General features: G+C 44.1%; 4 protein-coding genes across 4 annotated transcripts in view; 2 read left to right on the plus strand and 2 right to left on the minus strand.

Moving 5' to 3' along the window:
• Window positions 1–10,366, plus strand: part of kazna (kazrin, periplakin interacting protein a) — a 43,065-nt gene extending 32,699 nt beyond the window's left edge. The window contains exons 8-14 of the mRNA XM_079742541.1: window positions 3,379–3,587; window positions 3,868–3,986; window positions 4,433–4,664; window positions 4,960–5,061; window positions 7,858–8,024; window positions 8,851–8,992; window positions 9,532–10,366. Coding sequence (XP_079598667.1) covers window positions 3,379–3,587; window positions 3,868–3,986; window positions 4,433–4,664; window positions 4,960–5,061; window positions 7,858–8,024; window positions 8,851–8,992; window positions 9,532–9,690 — 1,130 coding nt within the window. The 3' untranslated portion in view covers window positions 9,691–10,366. The remainder of the gene's footprint in view (window positions 1–3,378; window positions 3,588–3,867; window positions 3,987–4,432; window positions 4,665–4,959; window positions 5,062–7,857; window positions 8,025–8,850; window positions 8,993–9,531) is intronic.
• A 1,856-nt stretch (window positions 10,367–12,222) lies between these two features.
• Window positions 12,223–16,798, plus strand: tmem51a (transmembrane protein 51a). Its single transcript, XM_079742250.1, has 3 exons — window positions 12,223–12,303; window positions 13,847–14,346; window positions 14,867–16,798. Exons 2-3 carry the CDS (start codon window positions 13,853–13,855, stop codon window positions 15,282–15,284), a joined length of 912 nt encoding a protein of 303 aa, XP_079598376.1. The 5' UTR covers window positions 12,223–12,303; window positions 13,847–13,852; the 3' UTR covers window positions 15,285–16,798.
• A 459-nt stretch (window positions 16,799–17,257) lies between these two features.
• Window positions 17,258–21,898, minus strand: LOC307079818 (chymotrypsin-C-like; the record flags this gene model as incomplete). Its single annotated transcript, XM_079742324.1, has 8 exons — window positions 17,258–17,278; window positions 17,442–17,594; window positions 18,508–18,653; window positions 19,428–19,564; window positions 20,143–20,268; window positions 21,035–21,132; window positions 21,508–21,599; window positions 21,856–21,898. The coding sequence occupies 8 exons, from the start codon at window positions 21,896–21,898 to the stop codon at window positions 17,258–17,260; spliced, it is 816 nt and encodes a 271-aa protein (XP_079598450.1).
• Window positions 21,899–22,591: 693 nt separating this feature from the next.
• Window positions 22,592–25,922, minus strand: LOC307079819 (chymotrypsin-C-like; the record flags this gene model as incomplete). The annotated part of the gene is made up of 8 exons (XM_079742325.1): window positions 22,592–22,609; window positions 22,930–23,082; window positions 23,495–23,640; window positions 24,171–24,307; window positions 24,578–24,700; window positions 25,111–25,208; window positions 25,438–25,526; window positions 25,883–25,922. 8 exons carry the CDS (start codon window positions 25,920–25,922, stop codon window positions 22,592–22,594), a joined length of 804 nt encoding a protein of 267 aa, XP_079598451.1.
• Between the last annotated feature and the right edge of the window lie 739 nt (window positions 25,923–26,661).

Consider the following 26,661-nt stretch of genomic DNA (forward strand, 5'->3'; position numbering starts at 1 on the left):
CCCAGAGGCTTCTCAGAATGAGGAAGTGGTGAGATGACGTTAGTGAGACATTTGATCATAAACCATAAGTGAGACAGATGGACTTAACCGCAGATAGCAGCCCGACTTAGATAGCCCTCCACTGGTTAAAACACACATCCCTTTATCACTGCTGTGTTTTTTCGAACCGACATCCCCTTCCCCTACCCCTAACCCACCACCCCAACCACCCCTGTCCGCTTCGTATTATTTTACTGACAAATACTTTACTTTTTTGTAAATGAGATAACCTGACAGATTTAAAGCTATTATAATGAAAGAGTTTTATTTAAAAGTCTCCGGACGCGGAGAAGGTCCGAGCCGGAGGTCCTGAGATGTTTAGACGTTGGTTAGAGCCAGGGGAACCGTTGAAGGCATGACAACGACAACATTATGTTCTGCAGAATTTAATGAGGAAAAAAAAGTATTTTAAAATAAAATAAAAAAGAAACACCTTTACATTGGAATGTGCCTGTCCTCTCTTTCCCATGTTGACGTCTGTGTTTGTTTGTTTGTGTGTTATGCCGTGTCTCTGGTTCTATCTCCTCCTCTCACACTCGGAGGCTGCCATTTTAACACCCTCTACTGTGGCAGCTTCTCTCCCTCCAGCCTGCCCACCCAGAGAAACGCATCCCAAAAGGCTCCAAAATGGCTTCCTCTTCCATCCTCTCTTATTTTAAACCAATCAAAAAGAGCAAATTGAAATTCTATGGATAAAAAATGGAAGGAAAATGTGGAGTTGAAAAGGAAGCCATCTTAAGAGCTTGTATGTCAACACCACACACCCAAATAACCTCCTGCCTGGACTTGATCCCTAACCTGCGATACTGACCCCTACTGCCCTTTGACCTCCTCCTCCTCCTGACCATCGGGGCTCTGAGCACAGACATGTGACCAAAGAGCAAGCATTTTCATTGGTGCAAGGCTCATTGTCAAACTAGAAGGCACCCAATCGGCTGCAAGTTAGACAAATGCTTTAGTGGAGGTGACTTGGTCATGCCTGTTTGTAAACTGTGTTTCCAGACTCCTTATAACTCAGTAACACCTTCCAACACACTTAATCCAGAGTTCTTCTTCAAGTTGAGTGATCATAAAACTATACTGCTATATTTTACGAAGTCTACTCACCTAAAGGACATATGTTTATATTGAAGACAATAGGTTTGATTTGATCAAGCTTGCAACCAATCTAATAACTGCAGTCACAAATCAATACTCCTATATTATTTTACCCCACTATAAGAGCTTTAAGAAAACAAAGCATTTCTCAAACCTGCTCTTACTGATTATTTTTCCACAGCTATCCAATTATCCAAAAAAAATTACAATACATTCAAAAACCGCCCAGATTCAGTTTGCAACCAAAACAAACACGCACAATAAAAAATATATTCCTTTGATGAATAAATAATTAAGAAATGATCCATTGGGATAATGTCCAAATTGCACATTTTATGTGGAAAACACTTGCTTACATTGTTGACTACAAGGGCACGCATAATTGTGAGGAGATTTAGGTGTTCGTCCTAACTACTTCATCATTCTCTAAAGCAGGGTTTCATAAATGTTTTCATCTTGGCACCCTATTTAATTGTTTTGTGTTGTGGGACCAACCGAAAAACTCTGAGCACACCAGAATTTAGGATGCTTTCATTAAACGGAGATGGTCCATATCATACCACGTAGAGCTCTCTCTCTCTCTCTTATCCTTTCTCTCTCCACTCTCGTCCACTCTCTGTCTGACTCTCATTCTTTCTCTGATCCTCTCTCTTTCACTCATTCTCTCTCTGTCTCTCATCCTCTCTCTGTCTCTTTCACTCGCTCTCTCTCTCTTCATTTGTCTCTCTGTCTGTCTGTCTCTCTCTCTCTCTCCCTCTCATCCTTTCTCTCTCTGGTCCTTTCTCTATCGCTCTCTCTCTCTGCCTCTCTCTCTTATCCTATCTCTCTCGTCCACCCTCTCTATCTCTCTCTCTCTCGTCCTTTCTCTGATCCTCTTTCTCTCTTTCTCTCTCTCTCTCATCCTCTCTCTGTCTCTCTGTCTGTCTCTCGCTCTCTCTCCCCCCCCCCCCTCTTTCTCTGTTGGCTTAATGTGGACCACTCAAACATGTACAATGAACAGCTCTTTGGACAGTGGGTGAAATAAATGTGTTACACATGGCAGAAATGAGTAGAGTGGGCAAGAATGCTGGTGCTAATGCTATGAGCGCGATCTATTGTCGCTGCTGGATTGAAACCAGAATGATTTAAATTATATTGTATTGGATAAGCATATTGGAGAGAGTAGACTCCATCTGAGAGTCAGAAAGTAGATATATTGTATATAGCACAGTGTTGTTTTTCTTCTTATTTCTTTGGGGGATCTTTGCTTAACCATCCAAGACAAAGGCTCAAAAATGAGGGAAAAGAAAAACAATACCAACGGTAATAAACAAAACATATTCAGACAAGCATGGCATAAACAATATCACACCCAACAAATCTGTGAAAGAACAAAGAATGGTTTAAAACACCTGTTAGGCAGACCCATAGCAATAACACAAGGTTGCCTTATCCATTCTCCAAGCTCAAAATGCTCCAAACAAAGTGGAAGCAATTAGGGGTATTCTTTAAAAGGTTCTGAGGCTTTCACTGCTTTAATAGATGGCTCCGTTAGCAGCACAATAGAGTTGATATTCACAATGCTGAACCTGGGACTATCAAAACATCATTGTTGTGGTGCGGAAGCATAAAAAATGCGCGTCCACACTGGGGGAAACGTGAGACAGGAAGAATCTGGGCCACTACAGTACTACTGCGGGTCATCAATTTGAAGACGGGAGGGAATTATCAGTCATAAAAGTAATTAGAAACCAAGGTACAAACACACGCACACACACTACGTTGTCAAGAACTCCTCGCTAAACTGAGTGGAGTCTATTGCTATGAAATATTGCTGCTGCTACTACTACTAATAAAACTGAGGAATAAATACTACCACAACTACTAATATCGAATGCAATAATAATAGTTATTTTTAATGGGAAATAAAAAATACAGTTGGGTATCAGAACTATAAACCAAAAAAAAAACATCTTGAACCCCAAACAAGCATGTCTGTTAAAGATTAGGTTGATGGTCTTAGCTTGTTGTCATAAAGCCAAATAGCTAACATGCTAGCAGGCCTAGCCTATTATTTCTGAAATGCAGCACTTCAATGGGACACAAGGTATGTGTGTGTGCCATTGGATTCATTTAAATGTGGTTTTCTAATCCTTAATCGACTTTTGTCCACCTGCTACACCTTCTACTACCGACTCCACCTTCACACACCGAAACCACCACACCCCACCTACCTTCCCCTCTGCTCGTCCAATCACACAGACTCCGACAGTCTCTCCAGCCCCACCCGCCTCAGTCTGAGCCTATCGGACGGCTCGGAGGACCAGCTGGACCGCCTCCAGCAGGTGGAGCTAGCCAGGACCACGCCCATGTCTCAGTGGAGGGCGGGCACTGTGCAGGCCTGGCTGGAGGTTGTCATGGCAATGCCCATGTACATCCGCACATGCTCAGAGAATGTCAAGAGTGGCAAGGTAACAATGCTCATTTTAATGATTTTGTGTGTGTGTGTGTGTGTGTTCTGCTAGTTAAATCGTTAAATTAAATAACAGGAAACCACTTTACCAAACAGGTATACAGGTATAATTTATCTCAATTACATTTTTATTTTATGACATTTTATTTTAGATAATTTTAAATAATTTAGTAATTTATGCTGACTGCATTGGCCTTTTCAAATCAAACAATATGGCTGACGCTGAAACTTAAGCGGCCAGGGATGGGTCTGACGGTGGTGGCCTGGGCGGTGTACAGGTGCTGCTGGGGCTGACGGATGAAGACCTGGAGCTGGGGCTGGGGGTCGGCAGCTCCATGCACCGCAGGAAGCTCCGTCTGGCCATCGAGGATTACAGAGACGCGGAGAGCGGCAGAGGGTAACGGGAGGGGGGAAACGGCGGGAGAGAGAGTGAGAGAGCGCGAGAGAGAGCGGGAGAGAGCGCGAGTACGAGAGAGAGAAACTTGGACTGGAGCCCTCGTCTCGGACTCCTTTACAGCTGATGTAGGGTTGGGAGGACGGAGTGTTGGCGCCCTCTGCTGGTTTGAAATAATGGCATGGCGATCTGAAGGCTAGACCTCATAATTAAACAGTAGCCCTTACTACACTATCTCTTTTTAACGTATGTAATGTAACAATAACATAAAATAATTTGTTTATTACTCCCAGACAGGTTCATAAAGTGTCTCAGCACAATGTGCAGGGACAGTAATACGACAAAATAAAACGAATTAAACAAAAAAAGAGATTTAAAAAGAAATCATGTTAACTGCAATGACCCTTATTGTACACCAACAGTAAACCGTGTGTCCCTCTTCCTCATAGGCTGTCCAAGGCGGCTGAGCTCGACCACCACTGGGTGGCCAAAGCATGGCTCAGCGACGTGGGCCTACCTCAGTACTCGCAGGCCTTCCAGGGCCACCTGGTGGACGGCCGCGTGCTCAACTCCCTGACGCGCCGGGACCTGGAACGCTATCTCAACGTCTCCAAGAAGTTCCACCAGGTCAGCCTGCTGCTGGGCATCGAGCTGCTCCACGGGCTTGGCTTCGACAAAGAGGTGGGTGAGGGTGGAGGAGAGATAGCATAGCGGACACGCAACCGCTAGCGTTGCATAGTAGTCCAAACACTTTTTTTTTGTTGTTTATTTAAATTGTGTGTGAGGCATTTGTGTTTTTTGTGTGTGTTTGTAAGAGTTATTTTTTAATGTGTGTGTGTGTGTGTGTGTGTGTGTGTGTGTGTGTGTGTGTGTGTGTGTGTGTGTGTGTGTGTGTGTGTGTGTGTGTGTGTGTGTGTGTGTGGCATGTTAGCATGTTAACGCCTATCCCATACTCTGTCTCCTCCCTCCCGTCCAGGCTCTGCAGGCGCGCCGCATGCAGTGCGAGCACCAGAGTGTGGACCCCCTGGTGTGGACCTCCCACCGCATCATGCGCTGGATACGGGAGATCGACCTCAAGGTGGGCGGGGCAAAGGATGAGAATAGGCTAACATCGCACCGTCAAACATGGTCTGGTATTTAGCTTTGTGCATTTAAAACACACTTTTAATTATTATTATTTATCTTTAAAACGAACACACTTCTATCCAAAAGGATCTTACTATAGAGTGCAACAGTGTGGTTCCGGAAGCAAAAAATCCCAACCATTCCTCCATAGAGGTTTTGATTAAAACCCATAATGTCGTAAAAATCCAGAGTATACTTACACCGTTATATTGTGAAACTATGGTATATGCACCTGTAGAAGCCTCCTGTAGAAGCCACATAGCTGTTAAACAAGGGGGCGGTCACTGTTGCGCCCTATACCATGATATATATTCTTTGTATGGGTGGGCCCCTGTGGGAATCGAACCCTTAACCCTGGCAGTGTTTTTACACCATGCTCTACCACTGGAGCTAGGCTGCTGCACACCAGCACAACACGTGTGGTCAGTGTTGGGAAAGTTCACTTTCTTCGTGAACTAGTTCAAAGTTCAGTTCACAAATTTTAAAATGAACTAGTTCAGTTAAACGTTCATAATTCAAAATTTTGAACTAAGTTCACAGTTCCAAAAAATGAACTAGTTCATAGTTCTTTTTTTCAAATGTTGCTGTGAGCTATTCGTTTATTCCGGTATTTTGAACATTGAGCACCCTTTGTGGTTTGTCTAGGATGATATAGAGTGGTTGAATCACGTATCGTAGCGAAATACAGTTTCCATCGTGTTTTATTCCACATTTAGCGCATTTTGTAAATCCCATTGATTTCTGTTGGAAGACTCATTGCTCGTTGGCGGAAACGGAAAGGGGGGGTGTTCACGTTTGATTGTAGTCTTTTCGCTCGGTTCTAGCCCTACTGATGAGACGGAGAACCGAGCGAAAAGACTACAACCAAACGTGAACAGCCCCCCTTTCCGTTTCCGGCCAACAAGCAATGATTCTATGAGATATTCTACTCCGCTGAGCTATGAGCCAGAGAGCTAACGTTATGGATTGTACATATTTATAATTCGAAATTCGTCTCAGCCTTTATACCGCAGATACTCTAGGGTCTATAGCATATAACCGCTTTGTCTGATTACAGTTTAATTCATTTTCCACAATTTAACAGCTCTCGTTTTGAAGAATAATCACCGCGCCATTCGTTTCAATGGGAATCGCGCTGGTCTATACTTTCAAAATAAAGTGTACATATTTATAATTTAAAATTCGTCCCAGCCTTTATATGACAGATACTATAGGGTCTATAGCATATAACCACCTTTTCTGATTACAGTTTAATGTAACAGTAAGCTGGCAACACCGCAACTGCAAATGAACCGCACGGAGATTACCATGGCAACCGGTCAAACAACACGGCGATCTGCGCGCGCATCCGCCATGTTGATTTGTAGAAATAACCCCCCCATTGAACGAAGTTAAACCGAGTGAGCGTGCCGTTCACTGACACCAGAATGAACGAGTTCACAGTAACGTTCATCAGGCAGTTATACAGTACGTTCAGTTCACGTTCGCCCAAAATATGAACGAGTTCATGAACTTTCGTCCAGTGAACGCGTTCAGGCACAACACTGCGTGAGGTCCTATATTCCGCTTCTAAGAGTACTATACTAAACAGGAAACAGCTACCCCTGAGTGAGTAAAAGACACAGTATATTATAACTGTGGTATCTCTACGCCACTCCCTGGGAAAGTGGAAAATAGAGCAGTTGGTAATGTAATTCTCAATCCTGGGCTTGCTGTTTACAAAGCTCTTTGTTTGCTCATGACGGTAATGTAATATGAAGCTAACAACGTTGTCGTATCGCGTCGAAAACACATTAGCATTATGTCAGCACGGAAGGTTTGATGGAGATAACGTGTGGTTGTCCTCACTCACACTGTACCGCTTTCTTTGTTTATTTTGCTTTCAAATCCTAAAGAGGTAATGATTTGAATGCTGCACGGTTATCATTGGTTATTGACAATAGGTCTCAGGGAATCTCATCTACGTAAAAGCATGGTGGTGGATGTTTGACTCTACCCGGAAGGTACTGGGTTTGATCCCCGCTTGCCATGCTGTAGGAATCTGTAAGATGCCTAACCCCTGCCTGATCCTTGAAGGGCCCATTTTCTTACCACCAGGTGTGGTATTGATTATTTATTACAAGCCACCCAGTTGTATTATGGATTGATAGACTTCTTAGTCTACCCAGTGAACTGTCTTCAACCTGAGGCTGGAAGGCTGATCTATGATGATGCCATTTAATTTCTTATCAAAGGGTCACTTCCAATTCAACTGAGCTGATAGTCCTCGTAGTTTTGAAATAACTTTTTTGACTTTAAAGCGATTTGCAAGGCAGTACATTTCGCTACGGCAGTCGCCATGTGGTTTTCTGCTGCTCGCTATGGTAACAGATTCCATCAGCAGCCCCGCCCACAAGACCCTGATTCCACGAGTTGCAGGGCTGTAACCAGGCAAACACAACATTACATTTACATTTACGCTTTTATCCAAAGCGACTTGCATACATTTGTCATAAAAAAGTGAAACAATATATTGCTGTTGTTACAGTAATGATGTTCATAGAACCAAGTGTAAAGCACTAACAAATTGTAGGTTAACCCATTCCCCGTATACCATAAAGATAGCTAGGATAAGATGCTACACAACAAAGTACTTAGTCACACCTGGTTGTAAAACAGGGCCCTTTAAATATCTGGTACTTGAATTCACTGTCAGTCACTTTGGATAAAGACCTCTGAGTTATATAAGAGGCGTTCTTGTGACCTCCAGGAGTATGCCGACGCCCTCCAGAACAGCGGCGTCCACGGGGCCGTGTTGGTCCTCGACCCCACCTTTAACACGGACGCCATGGCAACGGCGTTGGGCATCCATAGCAACAAGCACATGATTCGCCGCCACCTCGTGGAAGAGATGCAGAGCCTGGTTGGCCCAGTCAGGTGAGAGAGAGAGAGAGAGAGAGAGAGAGAGAGAGAGAGAGAGAGAGAGAAAGAGAATGAGACTTCTGTTTATTTGAAAGTGATTATTAAGATGATGAGGATGATGAGGTGTGACAGAGCGTGATTTTAACACTGTGATGTTTTCATATACGACTACCTGGTACAACTGAGGGAGGAAACCGAGAGCAAGGGAAAGAGAGCATTATCCTGAGTGACAGGGAGAGAGAAAATATAAGGGAGATGGACGTTATTTTATGACAGTTACATGGAAAATTGGAGACCAATAACGGCTTCTTATTTTTAATATCACGATGATGGCATGTGCAAAGGGGGATGTTAAGGCTTCAGTTTATCCATGTGATGTTATCAGCTACGACTGCATGGCAGAACAATCTATTTCTGGAAAATAAACAATCTCCTTTTCCATCTTCAAGCACCGACACAAACACAGGATAAACAAAGCAAGTGTCTCTTTGTGTTTATTCGTGTCTGAGTCTCCTAATTCAAGCTTGCCGATATCTATACAGTCTCTATATATAAATATGAAAAGTTTTCTGAAATGGTTTTAAGCATAATTTGACACAATGTGAAACGGCATACCATTTACCTCTCTTCTCTCCATTCATGTCTATTCCTCTGTGTTTATCTCGCTCCGATCACTCTCTCATTCACTCTCACTCCATTTTGTACCTGTCTCTCTCCATCTATCTGTCTCTCTCCATTCTTTTTTTCTCTCTGTCTGTCTCTCCATCTATATGACTCTCTCTCTCTCTCTCTCTCTCTCTCTCTCTCTCTCTCTCTCTCTCTCTCTCTCTCTCTCTCCCAGGGCGAGTGGCCTCCAGGACTATGAGAGGCAGAATACGGGGACGCCCCCGTCGGCGCGAAGGCAGAGCTCCCTGGGCCGCCCGCCAAGCTCTTCCGGGCGCCACGCCGACGATGAAGGCTCTCTGAGGAGGAGGGCGGTCAAGGTGGGGGCGGCCATCTTTTATCAGAGAACAGCTGCCTCTAAATAGCTAGACTCCTTGGGCCTTGACTGGAGGTCAATACTTGTCTGTTGGTTGTCGTGACGTTCGTTGTCATGCAACGTTATCGAACTTAAAGGTGACATATTACACCACCAGGTGTGAGTGTGATTAGCCGTTACAAGCCGTTTTAAAAATCTGCCGCTTCTGACATCACAAGTGGGCGTGTCCACATAGATGTGTGCTGGATAGATCAGTCTACCAGTCTACCCGGTGGACTGTAGCAAACGTTGCTCATCTATCCGTCATACATCTAGGTGGACACGCCCACTTGTGATGTCAGAAGAGGCAGATTTTCAAAAAAGTGACTTGTAACGGCTAATCACACTCACACCTGATGGTAAAATATGTCACCTTTAATGTATTTAAGGCGTCTTCCATTTTGCCTCGCATTCTTTGAGGGAGCTCATATACATATGGTTTAACAATTTAACGGAAATGAAAATAATAGTTGGTTAGTCATCTCATTCTCTCCTTACTTTCAGCCCCCTACAGGGTTCAGCCCAAAAGCCCGCAATGGGAGGGACTTCAGTTGCCATGGCAGCTATGGCTCGTTGCCGCGGGAGGCTTGCAACGAGACTCCGCCCAGATCCGAGGGGAGTCCAATCCGCGGCTACACCACAATTGAGGTCACCAACGTATGAGATCATGGGAGCGGTGGAGCGCAACCACCTGCTCATCGCTCTGAGATTTTAATCAGGAACAATTCCAGCCTCGGCTGCCCAGTCGGACAATAGATGCAGACTTCTCTGGATATGAACTGTTTCCTAGTGGACTGAATGCACTTTTTAAAACGCAACTTTTTGAATTAAACTTTTTTTAAACTTTTTGTTTTGTAGCATCAGAAAATGTTTAATGACTCATTTTGGCAGGCTGTTTTGGCTTTTAAGAGCATTGATTTCCTGGTTTCAGGCCTATGTCGAGCTAAAGATTGACTTATTTTTGTATTTTACGTGTAAATGTTTCCTTGCTGAATGGGAAGTGGCTGGGCAATGTGTTTTTGTGGAGTGATTCTTCTTTAAACTGCCACATCATTGTTTACAATGAAATCTGTACAGGACACTGACATTGCTCGCTGACTAACCAGTAAGAAAAGACTTGAGAAAATAGATTTTATAACATTTGCTTTGCTAGTACTTTTTCAGTAACTGACGTCTGTAATGCCTTGTGAATAAAGAAAACACTGAACAAAACAAATGAAAAGAAAAGAAACTGTGAATTTTACAAGATGATCAAGTTGCCCGGTAGTTTTGTTTTTAATGTTTTGACAGTGGTGTCCAAACAATTACTGGATTATTTCTTCTGAACCTTCTACCATTTTCTAATTGTAAACATAAAAAATATCATCAGAACATAATCATGATGCCAGCCATCTGAAAACCCTTTACACAGAAAAATATTTGTACAGCTATAAGATATATCAAGAAAATAACAAAAACTAGGTCTTCCTTATACCTGTAAGGAAATAAAGGTTATCTATCAGATAACGGTGCACTGTTTCACATTTTATCCTCTGTGTGTGTGTGTGTGTGTGTGACATAACTATTGGAAGAGACTAGACTAACTGTAATTTTATAGCTGTTGGGAAACAGGAGCTTGGGGGTGTGCTTTATGAACACTGTCTGCACATGACTGAGCCCTGGGTATGTTGAGCCTTGAGTCAGCGTTTCGCCGAACCCTCACATACTCACCCCCTCCAAACACAGTCTCTCACACACACGAACACACACACACATGGTAACAGCTGAAGATATGTAGTATCCTCCTCTTCGTCTTCTTCCTCATGTTCACCAATTCCCGACAGTAACTAAACAATGACGGATGTCTTTAAAGAAAGCCTCTAAGTGCCCTCTACCTGGTTTCCCTGCTCCCTGTTGGCAAAGGCCAAGCCCATTTCAACTCTCCACACTCACACCCATAGTCTACGAAAACCGAGCAAATCATTGTTGGCTTTGACTTTGTGCCCTTGTAAATCAGGTGCTATCTGCGTGTGGGAGAGGCATGAGCCACGCAAAGGTGTGCTAGCCCGAAGCGTCATAGCGAATTCCCTGGAAAGTAATGGCATTTAATTATTGGTATCCGTAATCAGTAGCCCACTGTTGCTATCATTCGGATTACATTAGCGTACGTGCTATAAAACTGTCTAATTGACGTCGGTAGTGACCGACAATCAATGCTAACTGGGGCACCAGCCTCATAAAGGTCCCTCTGACCTTTACGTAAGCAGGATATCTGTGACATTATTCTGAAATATCCTGTGTGGGGGAAAAAGGGGGGGGGGGAGGGGAATCCCACAGAATGAGACAAATTACTTCCTTCTTTTCTAGTTCACATCACATTAAGGGGGCAGCACTGTAATCAAACTGGCCTTCATCAAGTAACCTTTAAAGTCTGGACAAAGTATCAAGTGGGGGAAATTCCCTAGGTCCACGATATTAACCGACCCACAGGCCACCATGCAAAACGAACAGGGGTTTTCAAGTAGCCATCTAGAGAACGAAGCAATACACCATCAATTTCACTTGAGTTTGTGTGTTTGGGCAGCTTTCAAGTTTAACCCATTTGTACCGGCTGCTGCGCTGCGCAACATTGTATCTACTAGATACAATGTTGCGCCGCGCAGCAGCCGGTACAAATGGGTTAAAGGAGAGTTTAAAAAGAGAGTTTAAAGGAAAATTGGGTTGAAATTAGGTATTTTTAGGACCTACCGGCCCCATTGGTCCACAAGAAGAGCAACATGGCAGTGGGCCATTAGGCTAGGGCTCTGTCCAAATCCAAATTCTTTAATAGGTCCATGGTCCAAATACACCTTTCAAACATTGATCACCAATCAAACGTCTTTCTTTTTCATCACTGTATTAGGATAAAAGATTGTTTAGACTTGAATTCATTAAGCGGGAATGAGGACTTTAAGGGTTTGTCGATGGCTGAACAAGAATAATGGATTGGTCATAGATTGGCTAATCATTGATGGTCAAAGTTTTGGCGCCATCAGTGGTTCCGTTGACCGCATGGCGCCCAGTGTCTGTCATCGTGAATGGGCATCTTCTGCAGCGCCGTCAGCGAAGGGTTAAATGCCAAACTAGCTACCGCCCCCCTCCTCAGGCCATCCGAAGGAAAGTTCCTGGTTCTACCGTCTCAGGATATAGGTGTGCTTATTTTCCCCTCTGGGACAGCTCCAAAAGAAACGGAAACTTTGAGAGAGGAACCGCTACGTCTGCAAGCGAGCCCCAGCATGGTTTAACTGCGATTCCAAGGTAATTAGGATGTGATGTTCTGCCACATACAGACTGATCACAGAAAGGCTTTCTTATGTGAGCTTCACGATTTGTCTTTGCGATCGCCCCCGGTTGAAGTTTTTCGATTCATAGTTTGTATTGATTGTATGTGTACACAGACTCTATGGATGGTAAACGTTAATTAAAGTAACAGTAAGTAGGCATCTCCTTTCCAGCAACATTATAATCGCTTTTGGAGATAACCATCTACTGAGAATAGCCTAACTTGGATGCCATTCGATCGGGCAAACATGTTTTGTGAGATTGCGAGGTCTTGGTATAAAGTTGACTTTTCTACCACTTTCGATTGTGGCAATTGACCCGGACAGTAACGCTAACTAGTCAGCGCATAGTTGGCGTATCGTTATGGTCGATTCACGTCCAACAATGTGTTGCTTATAGTCTATATTTAGTTTTTTCTAACAGCATAGAAAAAGTAGGAAGGAATAGGTGTAGTCGTTTGAGGCGGTGGTGGGGTTCGGTATGAATATGTTCATACCAAAGGTGGATCCTTGAGTAAACATCACTAGCTTTTATTTTGGTAAAGCATATATGTGGCGATCTGTCATGAGGAAGGCGGCGTTTAGGATTCATTCCGCGCATTCTTTGGGCAACGCGAGTGGTCGAGAAGCTGGCTGTGACTTCTCGTTGTCGAGGAAGAAATGTACAAACGCCAGGCGCCTACACAGGTCTAAACGTGCACATGCAATGATGCGTACATGCGTTGACTGCTTATCAAGAGCCACTTGTTTTGCCACATCCCCGATCCAAACTCCGGACTTTGTTGATTCATAATGTTACCGAAGGAAACTCCGAGTCCTCCTTTCAATGCTTCAGGCCAACGTTAACTCAACTAGAAACGGTGGACAAAACGGCCGCTCTTTATAATACATCTAAAGAAATACAGGGCGTGTTTATTATTTTAAGTTGTGTTTTTATAACAGCACGTCTCAAATATTGCTCCATATTTATAATGACTGAAGCAAACGGTTCCGGTTAGTTTTACCAAGTCGGATAAATGTAAATGCTAAAGGACCAAGCCGCTTTCTTATCTAACTCGTTCAGGTTTACACCTCGTACAAGTCTGCTTTTAATTCCAAACAAACCCTTGAAGGAGTGTCAGTCGTTGTTTTTCTAGAACAAAAACAGAAATGACCCCATGGACCCCAGCCACCCCTCCTTCGACAAGAATCTAAGAGCTCTGGGGAACCCCACAGGAAAGATGTAAAGTGAAATATTCAGGAACTGAGAAAGGTTATAAAATACAGACACTCAATGATACATTTCTCTACACACTATCGAGCTAGCAATAACTCTAGTCATATGTGTACGTTGCACATTGACAAAAAGGATCTGCTGATTCTGTATTGCTTCCCTGTTTTATCTTTTATCTTTGACCTGACTTTTCACATGTCTCCCTCACCCTTGCTCTGTGTGTGTGTGTGTGTGTGTGTGTGTGTGTGTGTGTGTGTGTGTGTGTGTGTGTGTGTGTGTGTGTGTGTGTGTGTGTGTGACACCGCAGAGCAGAATGCGGGTCGGTAACAACGGGGCCCAAAGCCCTCCGTCCAATACGAGGACCACCACCACCACCTTGACCACCAATGCCATCATCAACACCCATCAGCACCACAACAACAATAACAACAACAGCAGCAGCAGAAGTGCGGCTGGCAGCAACACAGAGAACTCGGGGTCCCAGTATGCCATGTGTGCCCTGGGGGTGGGCCTGGTGGCGCTGGGCATCGTCATGATCGTCTGGAGCGTGGTGCCCGCCGACGGGGGCAACAACGACGGTGGCCCCTTTGAAGACGGAGGGGGAGAAGGAGGCGGGGTTGGGAGACCGGGCAACCGTAACAAGGTGTCGTCGGTGGCCTTCGTGCTGGTGAGCTCGGGGGTGGTCATGCTGCTGCTGTCCCTGTGCCTGGGGATCCGCAACAAGCATCGGGAACAGCAGGGGCTCCGCGACGCCGAGGCGGGCGGGCAGGCGGGCGCGGCCGGCGGCCTGCGGGAAGACGCTGAAACGTGAGTCGGCTGAGTGGATCACTTCTACCGTTCTGCTGCCTATTAGCAAGTGTGTGTGTTATTTATGTCTGCGGGGCAAATAGGGGGAATGGGAGATGTTCTGGTGTGTTGGGTATTTCTCAATGCCTCTGGTTGGTTGAGCTGTGACTCAATGTGCACTTCACTAGCTTATAAGAGTGTTTATTCTCAATGGACATTGTGGAGGTTACTGCGAAAGATTTCAACTTATTTTAATTACGAAAAATCGGGCAGTGTAGTCTATTGTTGCCAGGCTGTTTGACTTCCAACCGAAAGGTTCTGTGTTCGAACCCCATGTCGGACCACTGTCTAAGGCTTAGATAGTTAAGCTTAGATTCTAAGGCTTAGATTCTGATCCCTAGTGGCTCATCAATGACATAAAGATAAAGGTGTCAAAACATGTCAAACCCTCAGACTCTCATCTCAAACTGTGTGCGTCTCCACTCTCAGTCGTGTTTTATTGGATCAAAGCATTAATTCATGTTTCCATGACACCCTGAAGGGCCGAGGAGCACGCCCGGCGGTTCGCCGTGCCCAGCTACGAAGAGGTGGTGGGCAGCGGCCACTACCCCATCCGCGAGAGCAACCACCGCCAGAGCACCACCCACCTGCCCGCCTACGAGGACCTGGTGGAACAGGCGGACGGCTTACAGTTTGAGAACGAAGTCACGGACGGCGTGGTCGTCGCCGGGGGAGACCCCACCTCGACAACCGCCGCCGCCACCGCCCCCAGCGAGGGCGTGGCGCCCAACCGCAGAGCCGGGAAGGCCGCGCGGAAACTCCTCAACAACAAGATCCGCAGGATCAAGTCTGAGAAGCTTCACTTGAAGGACGTGGACAACAGCCAGCCGCCGGCGCGGTTCAGTATAGAGCCGCTGACGCCCCCGCCGCAGTACGAAGACAAGGTGCCGCCCATTTAGCGGCGTGCGTCGAGAGGGGTCGGACACACCCCAGACCATGGGTGGGGGGGGTGTTGCTCCCTGCAAAGGCCCTTTTTGAGGAACACCTGTGTCATGTTACGATGCAGTAACAGAATACAAGTCCGTTTGGCCGTGTCCGAAACTTCACCGTCCGAAAGCGGTCTTAAGAACCCTGATGAAGTGACGGCGTTGAATGGTGATATTGTGGGAGTATATTTTTTGACACTTGGGATCCAATGGATTAATCCCACAGCCCCTGTCTTCATGCAGAAGGTTAACAGCCAAATACTGTTGTTTTCCATACCCACATGTGGGTCACACTCTCCCAAAGCCTGGAGTTATTCCTATATGTTTGTGCGTGTACGCACTACTTTGGCCTTAGTGGCGTTCCCTTAGTAGAGTAGAGTAGCAGTGAAGGAGTTGGTGCTGAATCAAGAACTCATTATTCATTTCACCTTTTCCCTTTTTAATATGGGAAGCAGAACTACAACAGGCATGGTATTATATAAATACATTAAATAATGAATGAATGAATGAATAAATAAATACATCAATTATGGATGAATTAATGTCCTAGTATTTCACATGGGAACTTGCGGTTGGACCCATAAGGGGGAGAGAGAGACTGCCTTTTGTATTGCTGAACCACGTTCCACTCGGAGTAGTGAGGCAGGCTGGAAGTCAGCCAGGGCCTGGCGAAAAGTCGGAAGGCCGTCCCGTCGTCATGGTGAAGGGGGCGGGGCCACAAAGAAGGCACTGTGGTCTCGGTTCTTGTCTCATGCTCTTTCCCTCTTCACGATGAGCAATGAAATCCTTTTCTTATTTTTTTTTTTGCAGCGAGCAGCTGTATCAGGGATCATGGGCTCTATCTCGCTCCCTCTCCCTCACCCCACCACATTCCCAAGCCAGCTTGAGTCACAGAGTGGTTTGTTTTTTATTCCCAGCATGCTAGGAGTGAATGAGGGCCAGCCAGGAAGAGTCATGCTGCCCCGGGGAGACTTCAAGCTAACACTATCACATTCATGACGGCCTATAGCCCTAGTGAACAGCCAAGAGAGTCGAATGAATGAATAAGTTTGCTGTGAGTTGTCCGGTGTGTTTTTTGTGGAACAATGGGGATGTTTTCCTAATCCCCATTGGATGGTGGGTTTCCTAATTTGGATGGAAATTCACACCCTGTGACGCACCCATTTCATTGTCCTTGTGAATTATTTTGTGTGGTCAAAAGTGACAGAACAGGTTTTTAAGAACCATACCGGCAATACTGTTGTTGTTTTTTGTCCGTTTTTGTCCAGTTCGATTGGTCTGTGTACCTCATTTTCAAAGAGACAGATGTGAACACTTTTATAATCATTTTGTACCAAGTAGAATGATTTAATATTGTTTCTATTCAGCCAAAATGTATCCATTGTTTAATACTTGTGTTAAAATGTAAAGTGTCTCCATGTGTCGTCCATTTTGAGGGGACTTCCCTCATGTTTCTAAAAGTTCTGTGAGAATAGATTTGTATGGAAAGGAATTCTCAATAGTTTTTTTGTTGTCCATAAATTAAATGCTTCTAAATAATCCAATACGTTTCTTGTGTTAAACGTATCCAAGCAGAGGAATATTTGTAATAATCCTGGCCCGTTAACACAATGCAGCTTTCTGAAATGTTAATAACTTTAACATTCAACCCCTCCGTTCTGTTAATGTGTAGTGTGTCTCCATAAGTTATGAGGTTTACTTATTTATAGTAAATGTGCAGTGTCTTTTTATTGCACACATATTTCCCCAGAGCCAAGCGGAAGCCATGCAACAAAAACAAAAACGACAACTGAGTATTTCCTTCCCTCCAAAATAACATTAGTCCTCCCATTCATTTATTTGTAAAGTAATTAAGTTCAAGCAATCAGATTTCTCGTGGGAATGAAGTCAAGGCGGCTGGCTCCTTTGCAATGCAGTCTTGTGGTCGAATTCATTGATTATCTTATTCAGTGGCTGCTCACCTCCTGCTGGAGGAAATACAATTACCAGCACTTCCCGTCAAACAAAAAGCCCCAGTCTTTGTTTGGACAGGGTGGGGTTGCATTGTGCACTAGCTTGCCGGAACCATATGTTTGTAGGTATGTATGTATGTATGTATGTATGTATACAATAACACAAGTGGTGTCTTACTGTGTTTATCCAGCTAATGTAGGAGCTGACTTTGGTGAAGACGGTTGGCTTTTGGAGGACATTGCAGCCTGTACCAGAGCCGAAGCTCACCGCTCCATGGACGTCCCAGGATCCATCGGGGTTCTGGCAGTTCAGGGGTCCCCCAGAGTCTCCCTACAGGGTACACACACACGGTTGGGGAAGGTAAGGCCTTCGCGGGAGGTCCTTCTAGACAGCCGGGGGATGTAACACAGGAGCTTGTGTTTCTCCTGTAATTTGATGTTCTTCTATGAGGAGGCACGAGACGGCGTCTGGGAGGCTGTGATGTGATCACTGGTTGTGATGGTGAGAGTTCATGGCTCAGCTCTTACTTTCTGAATTGGCTCAGGCCCCGACGGTTTTATAGTTTGTTTATATGGTTTATTTTTGTGTCTGCCCTAACATAGTGTTATTTTCATTTTTCATATTTATAAAATGTCTTATACAAGCTCAAATGTTGGAAACATTTGAGCATGTTTTTTTTAAACGGATGTATCTATGAGCAACCTCGATGCCAACCGTATTTCATTTTCCCGTTCCCCAGGGGTTGTTTTGAAAAGAAGTGTCTGCTGAATCCGCTGTTCAGGTCGGAGGACGCACTGGCTTTTTCCGAGGAATAACGCGCAGGTCGTCTGGCTTTTTAAAATGACCATCATAAGTCATCGTTGTCATATCAGCTTGTTTCTGTGAGGGTTTCGGTTGGCTAGAAGGTTCCACCATCAGACAGTGTATCTTCATTCTGCTCCTCTAAATAGCTTGCTATTATAGTACCCCTGCTATTACAGTACGTTCACGGAACACAAATTGCTTGAGGCAAAAAATGGCAGCAATGTTATCATAGTAGCAAGAGATGGCTGACCCCGTTTTACTATTCACTTTACGTTATCGGGTAGGGCTCAGGCGTCTTGCTCAAGGGCATCTATACAGAATCCTCCTTCCCTATCCACTATTCTATTGAGCGCCCCAAACCCTTTATACCTGTATACAAAGTATCTCCTGCCGTGTAAACACGTTAATGTGGTGGACCCCTAGGTGGCTGTAAGCTTACGTTGCAGCCCGCCTTGATGCCATCTCCCCCAGCGCAGACCATCTTGGTGGTGGCCAGGGCGCTCCACCAGTCTGCCTGGGAGCAGGTGGCGTGGCCCACCACAGGGAGCAGGGCCTGCTGAAGGAGGTCCGCCGGGGGGCCGCTTGCTGGGAGGAGAAGGTGGAGAAGCCGTTTAGCAGAAGAAGCACCTGTCTGTCTCACTATTCCAAACCCTGAATTTGTGTCCTGCTTCATTTTTTTTCCCTTGATGGATAATGTTAGCACTGGCCGTGGCAGACTGTCTGACCTCTCCATCACAATGGGGGTGGGGTCTCTTCATTCCATACATTCTAGTTTTGAATCGGTGCTGGCTAATCTTAGCCTGCACAACAGCCGGTTTCATCCCGCTTGCAGTGAACCTACTTTACACATTAGATACTAGTACACACTATGATGTCTCTGAATGGTACTGTGTTTGCTTCAAGACCTATATTTAACTAAACGTCTATTCTACTCTTTTCTACTCCATTCAATAGTATTCTGTTGTAGTCTACTCCAACTTGCCCTACTCTTTTCTACTCTGTTCCATTTTCCTCTACTGTACTCCATACTACTCCATTTAGTTTTTTACTCGCTTCCATACTGCTATACTCGGTTCTATGCTTTTCTGCTAAATTATATGCAACTATTCTGTACTACCGGATTCTACTCTTCTTAGGGTCTTCCCTATCCTACTCCACCCTACCGCACTCTACCTTATCCTTCTCTATTCTACTCTACCTTATTCTACTCTACCGTACCCTACTCTATTCTACCCTTCTCTACTGTACTCTTCCTAGCTCTACCCTACTCTACTTTACCTACTAACCCTACTATATTTTAGCCTATTCTACTTAACCTGCTCTACTATACTCTATATCTAGAAACCTGAGGGTGCTCACTGGAGAGTCGTCCCCAGCCGCTGACGTAGCAGGGAGTGCCATGCGGCAGGTCCACACCGGGGCCGGGCAGGCAGGCGGCCATGACGGTGTCGGAGAAGGAGACGGGGGAGGACAGCTTGATCAGGGCGATGTCATTACTGTGAGAGAAGAACACTGACATCAACTGCCAAATATGGTCGTGTATTTCCCATTGGGAATTTGTTTTCAGCATTGCAAGAGAGCAGAAGAATCCTAAAGAGTAATTTATTCTTCTTTGAACGTTGTGAGGTTGCTTTGTGGCAGCAGGGATACAATGAGCGTCATTTATACTGTGTTATTTCAGCAGTAATTTGTTTTTTCAAATTTGATTTATTTATACAGCCTAATCTATTCAGCATATTTTATCTTTGACTGCTTTTTGCTTTCAATGCTTAAGTGTTTTGAATAAAAACACAATTTCCCATTGAGCAGCTGCTTTCAAAGCCCTAATTAGGGTGCATATGGCTTTGAGCAGGTTAGGGGTAAGGCTTCTTGCTCAAGGATGCCTACAGATAGATCCTGACATTGGGGTTTGAACCCAGAACCTTTGGGCAGGGACTGGTAGTCAAGCACCCTAAGCACTAGACTGTCCTGTTTTGAAACTATTACTATTATAAGACCTTGCCTTGATCCTACTACCAGTATTTAAATGAGACGCGGGAGGTCATTGTAAGGTGGGTGCTGAGGCAACGCTTACCGACTCAGCATGGTGTTGTAGTCGTCGTGGGAGACGATCTTGGCTGCCCCCACCGTGAGGGAGCCCTCCTCATCCTCCACACTCAGACTGTGTTTCCCTAGCTGGACTCTGTAGCTGTAACGGACACTGCAAGACGGGACACGAGTGGTGGGAAGAAACAGTGTTAATTCTCTCTCTCTGTCTCGCCGTCTCCTGTTCTCACAAACCCTTTCTGTGTGTGTGTGTGTGTGTGTGTCTCTCTCACTCTCTCTCTGTCTGTGTCTCTCACGGTCTCTGTCCCTATCTTTCACAGTCTCTCTCTCTCTCTGTCTCTGTCTCTCTCACGGTCTCTGTCTCTCTCTCACTTTCTCTGTCTCTCTCTCACGGCCTCTGTCTCTCTCTCTCACGGCCTCTGTCTCTCTCTCACAGCCTCTGTCTCTCTCTCACAGTCTCTGTCTCTCTCTCACAGTCTCTGTCTCTCTCTCTCGGTCTCTTTCTCTCTCTAACAGTCTCTGTCCCTCTCTCTCTCTCCTGTTCTCACTAACCCATAAATACCAAAACATACATTTACAAACACAATGTTGTTTCTAAAAAGTTAGAAACAAAGGCTTATGGGTGAATCATTCATTTGCAAAACTGCTTATTTATTTTTTAGATCTAAAAAACAAGGACAAGTTGTGGTTTAGATATAATTACTAAGCTGGTCATTTAATATATATTTTGCATTATTATAATATGTCTTAATAATGGACAACAGCAATCAACTATATTGCTAATCCATTGGACCATGCGGTGCGCACAGAAGCGTTGTTAGAAGAATTTCGTTTTGAGGAAACAATCATTTCTTTATATTTCTTTATTTCAGTTATAAAATGCGTAACAGAATATTGTTGATTAGTTGTCTTCTACCTACTTGACGCAGTGAGCTGCGGTGAGCACCCAGTCAGCGGAGATCAGAGAGCCTCCACAGACGTGGCTCCAGCGCCCACTTCTGTCCGACTGGAGAGAGACCTGAGAGAGGACGAGGAGAAACAATGGCCCTCACTTCACAGGAGCCCAAACAGCTCGGATCACGTCCGAACATTTCGGTTAAGCTAGAACTATGGCAAGTTTCCTCGTGGAATTTAAAGCTAGGTCTATGTGTAGGCAAATGTAGACTACCCATTGTCAGAAAAAGTACCAATATTTTGATTACGAGAAACGTCGTTGATACGATACCGAACTATTTAACTCAATATTTATTTATTGATGATTTACTACAGAAATGAAACGAAAGGAAACACTCAATTGTATTGGCTCAACGAGGCATATCCGCTGTAGCTCGATACATATTTAGTTGTGATTTATGTTGTGTGTACGTGCGTATAATAACGACCGTAGCGCTACCTGCCAGGGCCAGCTGTGGGGCAGCGCTTCCTGTCCCGCCACCACCCTACTGACCACCGGGGGGAAGGCGGGCCGACCACAGCCGTAGGCCGCTAGGGAACAGATCAACAGTGACGTGCAGTTCACATAACTTTTGAGTTATTCCTGTTTACTGAACCATGCTATTTAGAATTAAATTAAAAGAGGAACAATAGGAAATTGTCATTCAAATGATTTGACTTCATCATTCAAATGATTGATATATATTTGTATTCTATTTAATTGATAGGTCCTACGATAGCTAAATACTAACATAATTGATAATATAAAGATAACATACATATATAGAAACAAATGTTTATGTCCTACCGTTGGCAAAAAGCGCAGTGAAGACCATAAACAGGATCATCATGATTGAAGGTCCAAAACGAGCATTCAAATTGAACCTGTGCCTTCTAGATATAGACCCCAGCTCTGGGAAAACAGCATGTGGTGTACTGTTTTCTGTGTGGTGTACAGTTGTCTTATCAATATGCTCTATAAGTTTTAAAGGGTTTTTCCATGTTCTTTTAGAAAAGGCATTGGTTGATCGGTTGGTCAGCGACGCGTTCTGATTCAATATGTCATGTTAATAATTTTGTAATTTATTTGTTTGACTTAGTTAAAAACCTTCTCTGTTTGCATGTTAGAGTTTCAAACATATTTCTATATTTCTATATTTTTAAAGCCAATCTAACAGAATGGAGTGTGAGGATACATATTGATGAACACCTACGGATGAATTATTGTTTTACTTTGCTTAACATTTTATCTACTTAGAAGATAACGGTATTCTGAAAACAATGAAACCATTTTTTTTCATTTCACACCGAAGGGATCTGTTGCTTCTGTAGAGTTTCCATCGGATGTTGTTTGGTACTCTAGCTCAAATGTTGGATCATGTCGGGTGTGCTTTCAGCCTGACTGGTCCACAATTTGACTTCCAGGTATAGACCACAAGTGACCAAATCACAACACAATGAACAACAGAGGCAAAGACAGGGTTCAATACTTTATTTATTCAGGATTTAATGTGATGACCCGGGTCAGAGAATCGCTGTCCTTGTTAATAGGCCACCATTTTCTGTGGAAGATACAGAGAAAGCATTGTTGGGTTATTATCATTTTTTTATTCAGTGTTTCATAAGACATACTAAAGACTGCACAAACACATTGTTAGTTAATTCGAGTGTCTCTATAGCATACTTTCCACTCAGGCCACCCATATGTAAGAATGGGAGCTAAGTAAAAGTAAGTGTCGATGGATGGTATATTTGCTACTTTAGATTAGACGACATAACATATACAGTTTATATTATTTGGAGAGGCATATCAACCTTAAAAGAGCTTGTCAACCCATAGATGGCAGCAAAGTAGTCCTTAAGGCAAGGCTGCAGAACTTACAGAGCTGATCCAGTCCACGTAGGAGCTGACTTGGGTGAACACGGTGGGCTTCTTGGGGTAGTTGCAGCTGAGTCCCAGGCCGAAGCTCACGATACCATGGACCTCCCAGGCGCCGCCAGCGTTCTGGCAGTTCAGGGGTCCGCCAGAGTCTCCCTGAACAACATCACCATGCAAATGTTTTCATATACACCAGAAGGCATGCTAGCTTACAGTTAATTGGTTCTTTGGGTGTTATCCTAAATAGGGAGGATGCTATCCATTTTTTTAAAGTAAAGAAAGAAGACTTTTTATCTAAGAGATAGACAAAAAAAACAACTTGTTTCTGGTTAAAGTAGCTACCCTGCACTATTGCTTGCTCCTACATCGATATCAGATGCCAATAGTTTCACTTTAAAGATTTGAAGAAGCTACAAATGATATGTTTACATTTATCGATTCATGGCTCCAGAGGTGAGTCTCTTTTTATTTCATGTCACCTCTTTCATAGTGTGTACTTTGACATGGCGCTGTCTTCTTTCTCGTTAAGTAAATAAGAGACACTTTGCTGGTGTCCCCGTAGACTCACGTTGCATCCAGACACGACTCCATCTCCTCCAGCGCAGACCATGGTGTCCCTCACCATGAACCCCCACCAGTCAGGCTTAGTGCAGGTGGCGTGGTCGACAACGGGCAGCAGGGCCTGCTGCAGGTTTTCAGCGATGGGACCTCCAGCTGGGAGGAGAGCCCAACCAGGAGGTCAGTATACCTCAGGAGGTAACAGGTAATCAAACTAAAGGGATGGCAATAGCTCCCTCTTTCATGAACCATGGGTAGTTTGGACTGATGGTGAACTGCGTTATAAGTGATGTCAAAGTATGCTGTCCTTGTGTGCACCCACATTCTCATGCTTTCCACAGAGGTTACGTTTTGTCCTTGGATTCTGAATGGCTAATCTAAATTACCTGTGTGAGGAATATTTTCTAATATTTTGAAGCCATTTGTACTGTACACAGTCGATGGTTAATTAAAACACAATCGCTAGTAAAACCTTCCCTGCGACTGTGACTTGAACGTAAAACCAAACCACAACACAACAACAACCTCCACGACCCCGACCTGATCTGACACTGTAGCCTAATTGTGCGTAAGCTTCTCCAGCCATTGGCTATCTGGGTGTCCTTGGTTGGATAACTAGATTGCCATTGGCTCATTGGATACTAGTGGAGACCCAATGAAAAGAAGGGGTGTGTCTGTGGACTCACTGGAGAGGCGTCCCCAGCCGGTGACATAACAAGGCGTGTCTTGGGCAAGCAGGAAGCCGGCGCTGGGGATGCAGGCGGCCATGACGGTGTCAGTGAACGTCACAGGGGCCTCCAGCTTGATCAGGGCGATGTCGTTTCTATGGAGGTCACAAAGAAACACTGCCACTCATTTGACAGTGGTAAAATATAGGGACCCTTTAACCTCACCAATAATTAATATTTTAAGTGTGTTTCCCCTTGTCTGTTTGGACATGCTCTATTTTATAAGTTGTAACCTAGTTCTTCTACTGGTGTGCTATTTTGTCCAGGAAGCCTTTGAAAAATATATTTAATCTAGGGGGACTTCCTGGTTAATAAAAGGTGAAATAAAGTTAATAAATAAATAGATCAAATATGAATTCCTTTACTGGATGAAGAGCATGCTCCACTTCTCATGGACGATGATGGCGGCGGGGGCCATGAAGACGGCCTTCTCCTCGGCCTGCACTAGGTTGTGCTTCCCCAGGGCCACCCTGTACTGCTTCCCCTTGCTGGAGGCACACAGGAGCAAAGGCTCGGTAAAGGGAAACAAAAGCTTTCATCAAAAAACGACATTTGAAAACACAGTTCTAATGTGTTCATTGGTGATATGGGGTGAAACCTGTTCCAATCGGCTTACAAAATGTGAATGACCGAAACAAAATCCTACATATAAACAAGAAATATACAACTTCCAAGGGAACACAAGTGTTTACTTTTAACTCTCTATTATATTTCACCATGGAGTGATATTGCCCTCTGCAGTCAGCCAGCTAAATCCACATATCCATTGGACATTGAGGTTGTGCTTGAGAGAAACTTCCATAAAGTTTACTCAAATCACCTGGGTGCTGCCACTGGAACCTGATGGGCTCTACCTGTGTACTAGTGTGAGGTGTCTCTTGTTTCCACGACGACCCACCTGATGCAGTGAGCAGCGGTGAGCACCCACTGGTCTGAGATCAGGGTGCCTCCACAGGTGTGTCTCCACTCCCCCTCCCTGTTGTACTGCAGAGAGATCTAACACACACACAACCATAGCCCCGGTGAATGTTATACTCTACGCTATATATACACTACGTTATACTCTAATATATATTGAAATAAATCAAGTATTTTATCATTATACTTAAATTAATGATTATAAAAAATAAATACTTTATAAAACAAAATATGTAAAAAAAAAAAGAATAATTATTATGAATCTACTATCCAGGTAATGTGTGGTGAATACTGTCTGCTCTTGTACCTGCCAGGGCCAGCTGTTAGGTCTGACGTCCTCACCCCCGACCACCCGGGTAACAATGGGGGTGAAGGTGGGCAGCCCACACCCATAGGCTGGGAGGACAGACAGACGCACAGATCAGAACACGGACAGATATGCAGACGGACAGACCCACGGACAGACAGAACACAAACAGATAGGTTGACGTACAGACAGACAGACAACCAGACGGGTGGAGAGAGATACAGAAAAAAAAGGATAAATACATAGAATAACAGTAATGTTGTTATTTTAAGAAAGTAATAATATGGTCATGTATTGTATTTCTGGATCTTTAAATAACCTCCTGTGTCTAAATTGATCGTTGATCCTCATAAGGAGGACATTTCTTGAACAAAGGACTAGCGGAATGCACTAGCAGCGTTTTGTAGCATTTCCATTTGGGAATGAGTAAATAATATGGCCTTACCACAAGCGACTAGGACAGCGAGGAGCACAAACTTCAACATGTCTGCGGCTAAACAACTTCCATCGCAGCCGTCGCAATATTTATACCCTCCTCAAGGTCTGCTTAAAGGCCAAAAGTGGGTCAAAATACAGGGTGGAGTCAAGTAGGCGAACTGAATTATATTCGTGTTTTCAGAGTGTTTTCGCTATGTTCAACGATAGAAAAGTTCAGGATCTTGAAACATGTGTTTGGTATGGAGGTGTTCCCATGGCTTATGAAATCCTAAAGTGGGTTTCCGCAAACCTTAACCGATGTAACAAGAGCAATTATCATTCATTGCTTTAATGTTTATAATATAATTGTAATATGGTTAGTTAGTTTGTTTCTTAAATAAAAATAATGATGTTATTACAAAACAACGACAGACTGCATCTATGTGTAGGATTGGCTGTGGAATTGGAGTGGTATCAAAAAATAAGGCTGGAAAATATAACTAAGTATATATAATCTGGTGACATTTTATCAGATTACAGCACGTCTCAAATCTTTATTTCCTAAACAAAAAAAGTAACTGAAAATGAATGCCACCATACAGAATAGCCCCTCAAACGACCCATTTTACAAACCATGAAGGTCCGAGTCATACCAATCTACAACAGTTATATATTTCTAAGTAATAAAGAAAATACTACCAAATTTGCCTGAATACATCAGAATCATTTGAGGTCAACGCGAGGCACCTGCAGGAGTTCACAGAATTAGCCAGATAAGGCTATTTATCTGACTTATCAATTCTCTTG

Source organism: Pollachius pollachius, assembly GCF_949987615.1.
Source record: "Pollachius pollachius genome assembly, chromosome: 8".
In the NCBI taxonomy this organism is placed as follows: Eukaryota; Metazoa; Chordata; class Actinopteri; order Gadiformes; family Gadidae; genus Pollachius; species Pollachius pollachius.

Excerpts from the sequence above, each read along its gene's own strand:
- tmem51a (XM_079742250.1), top strand. The coding sequence starts at position 13,853 with ATGCGGGTCGGTAACAACGGGGCCCAAAGCCCTCCGTCCAATACGAGG. Across the intron at positions 14,347-14,866 it reads CTGCGGGAAGACGCTGAAAC|GGCCGAGGAGCACGCCCGGC; the intron begins GTGAGTCGGCTG and ends GACACCCTGAAG.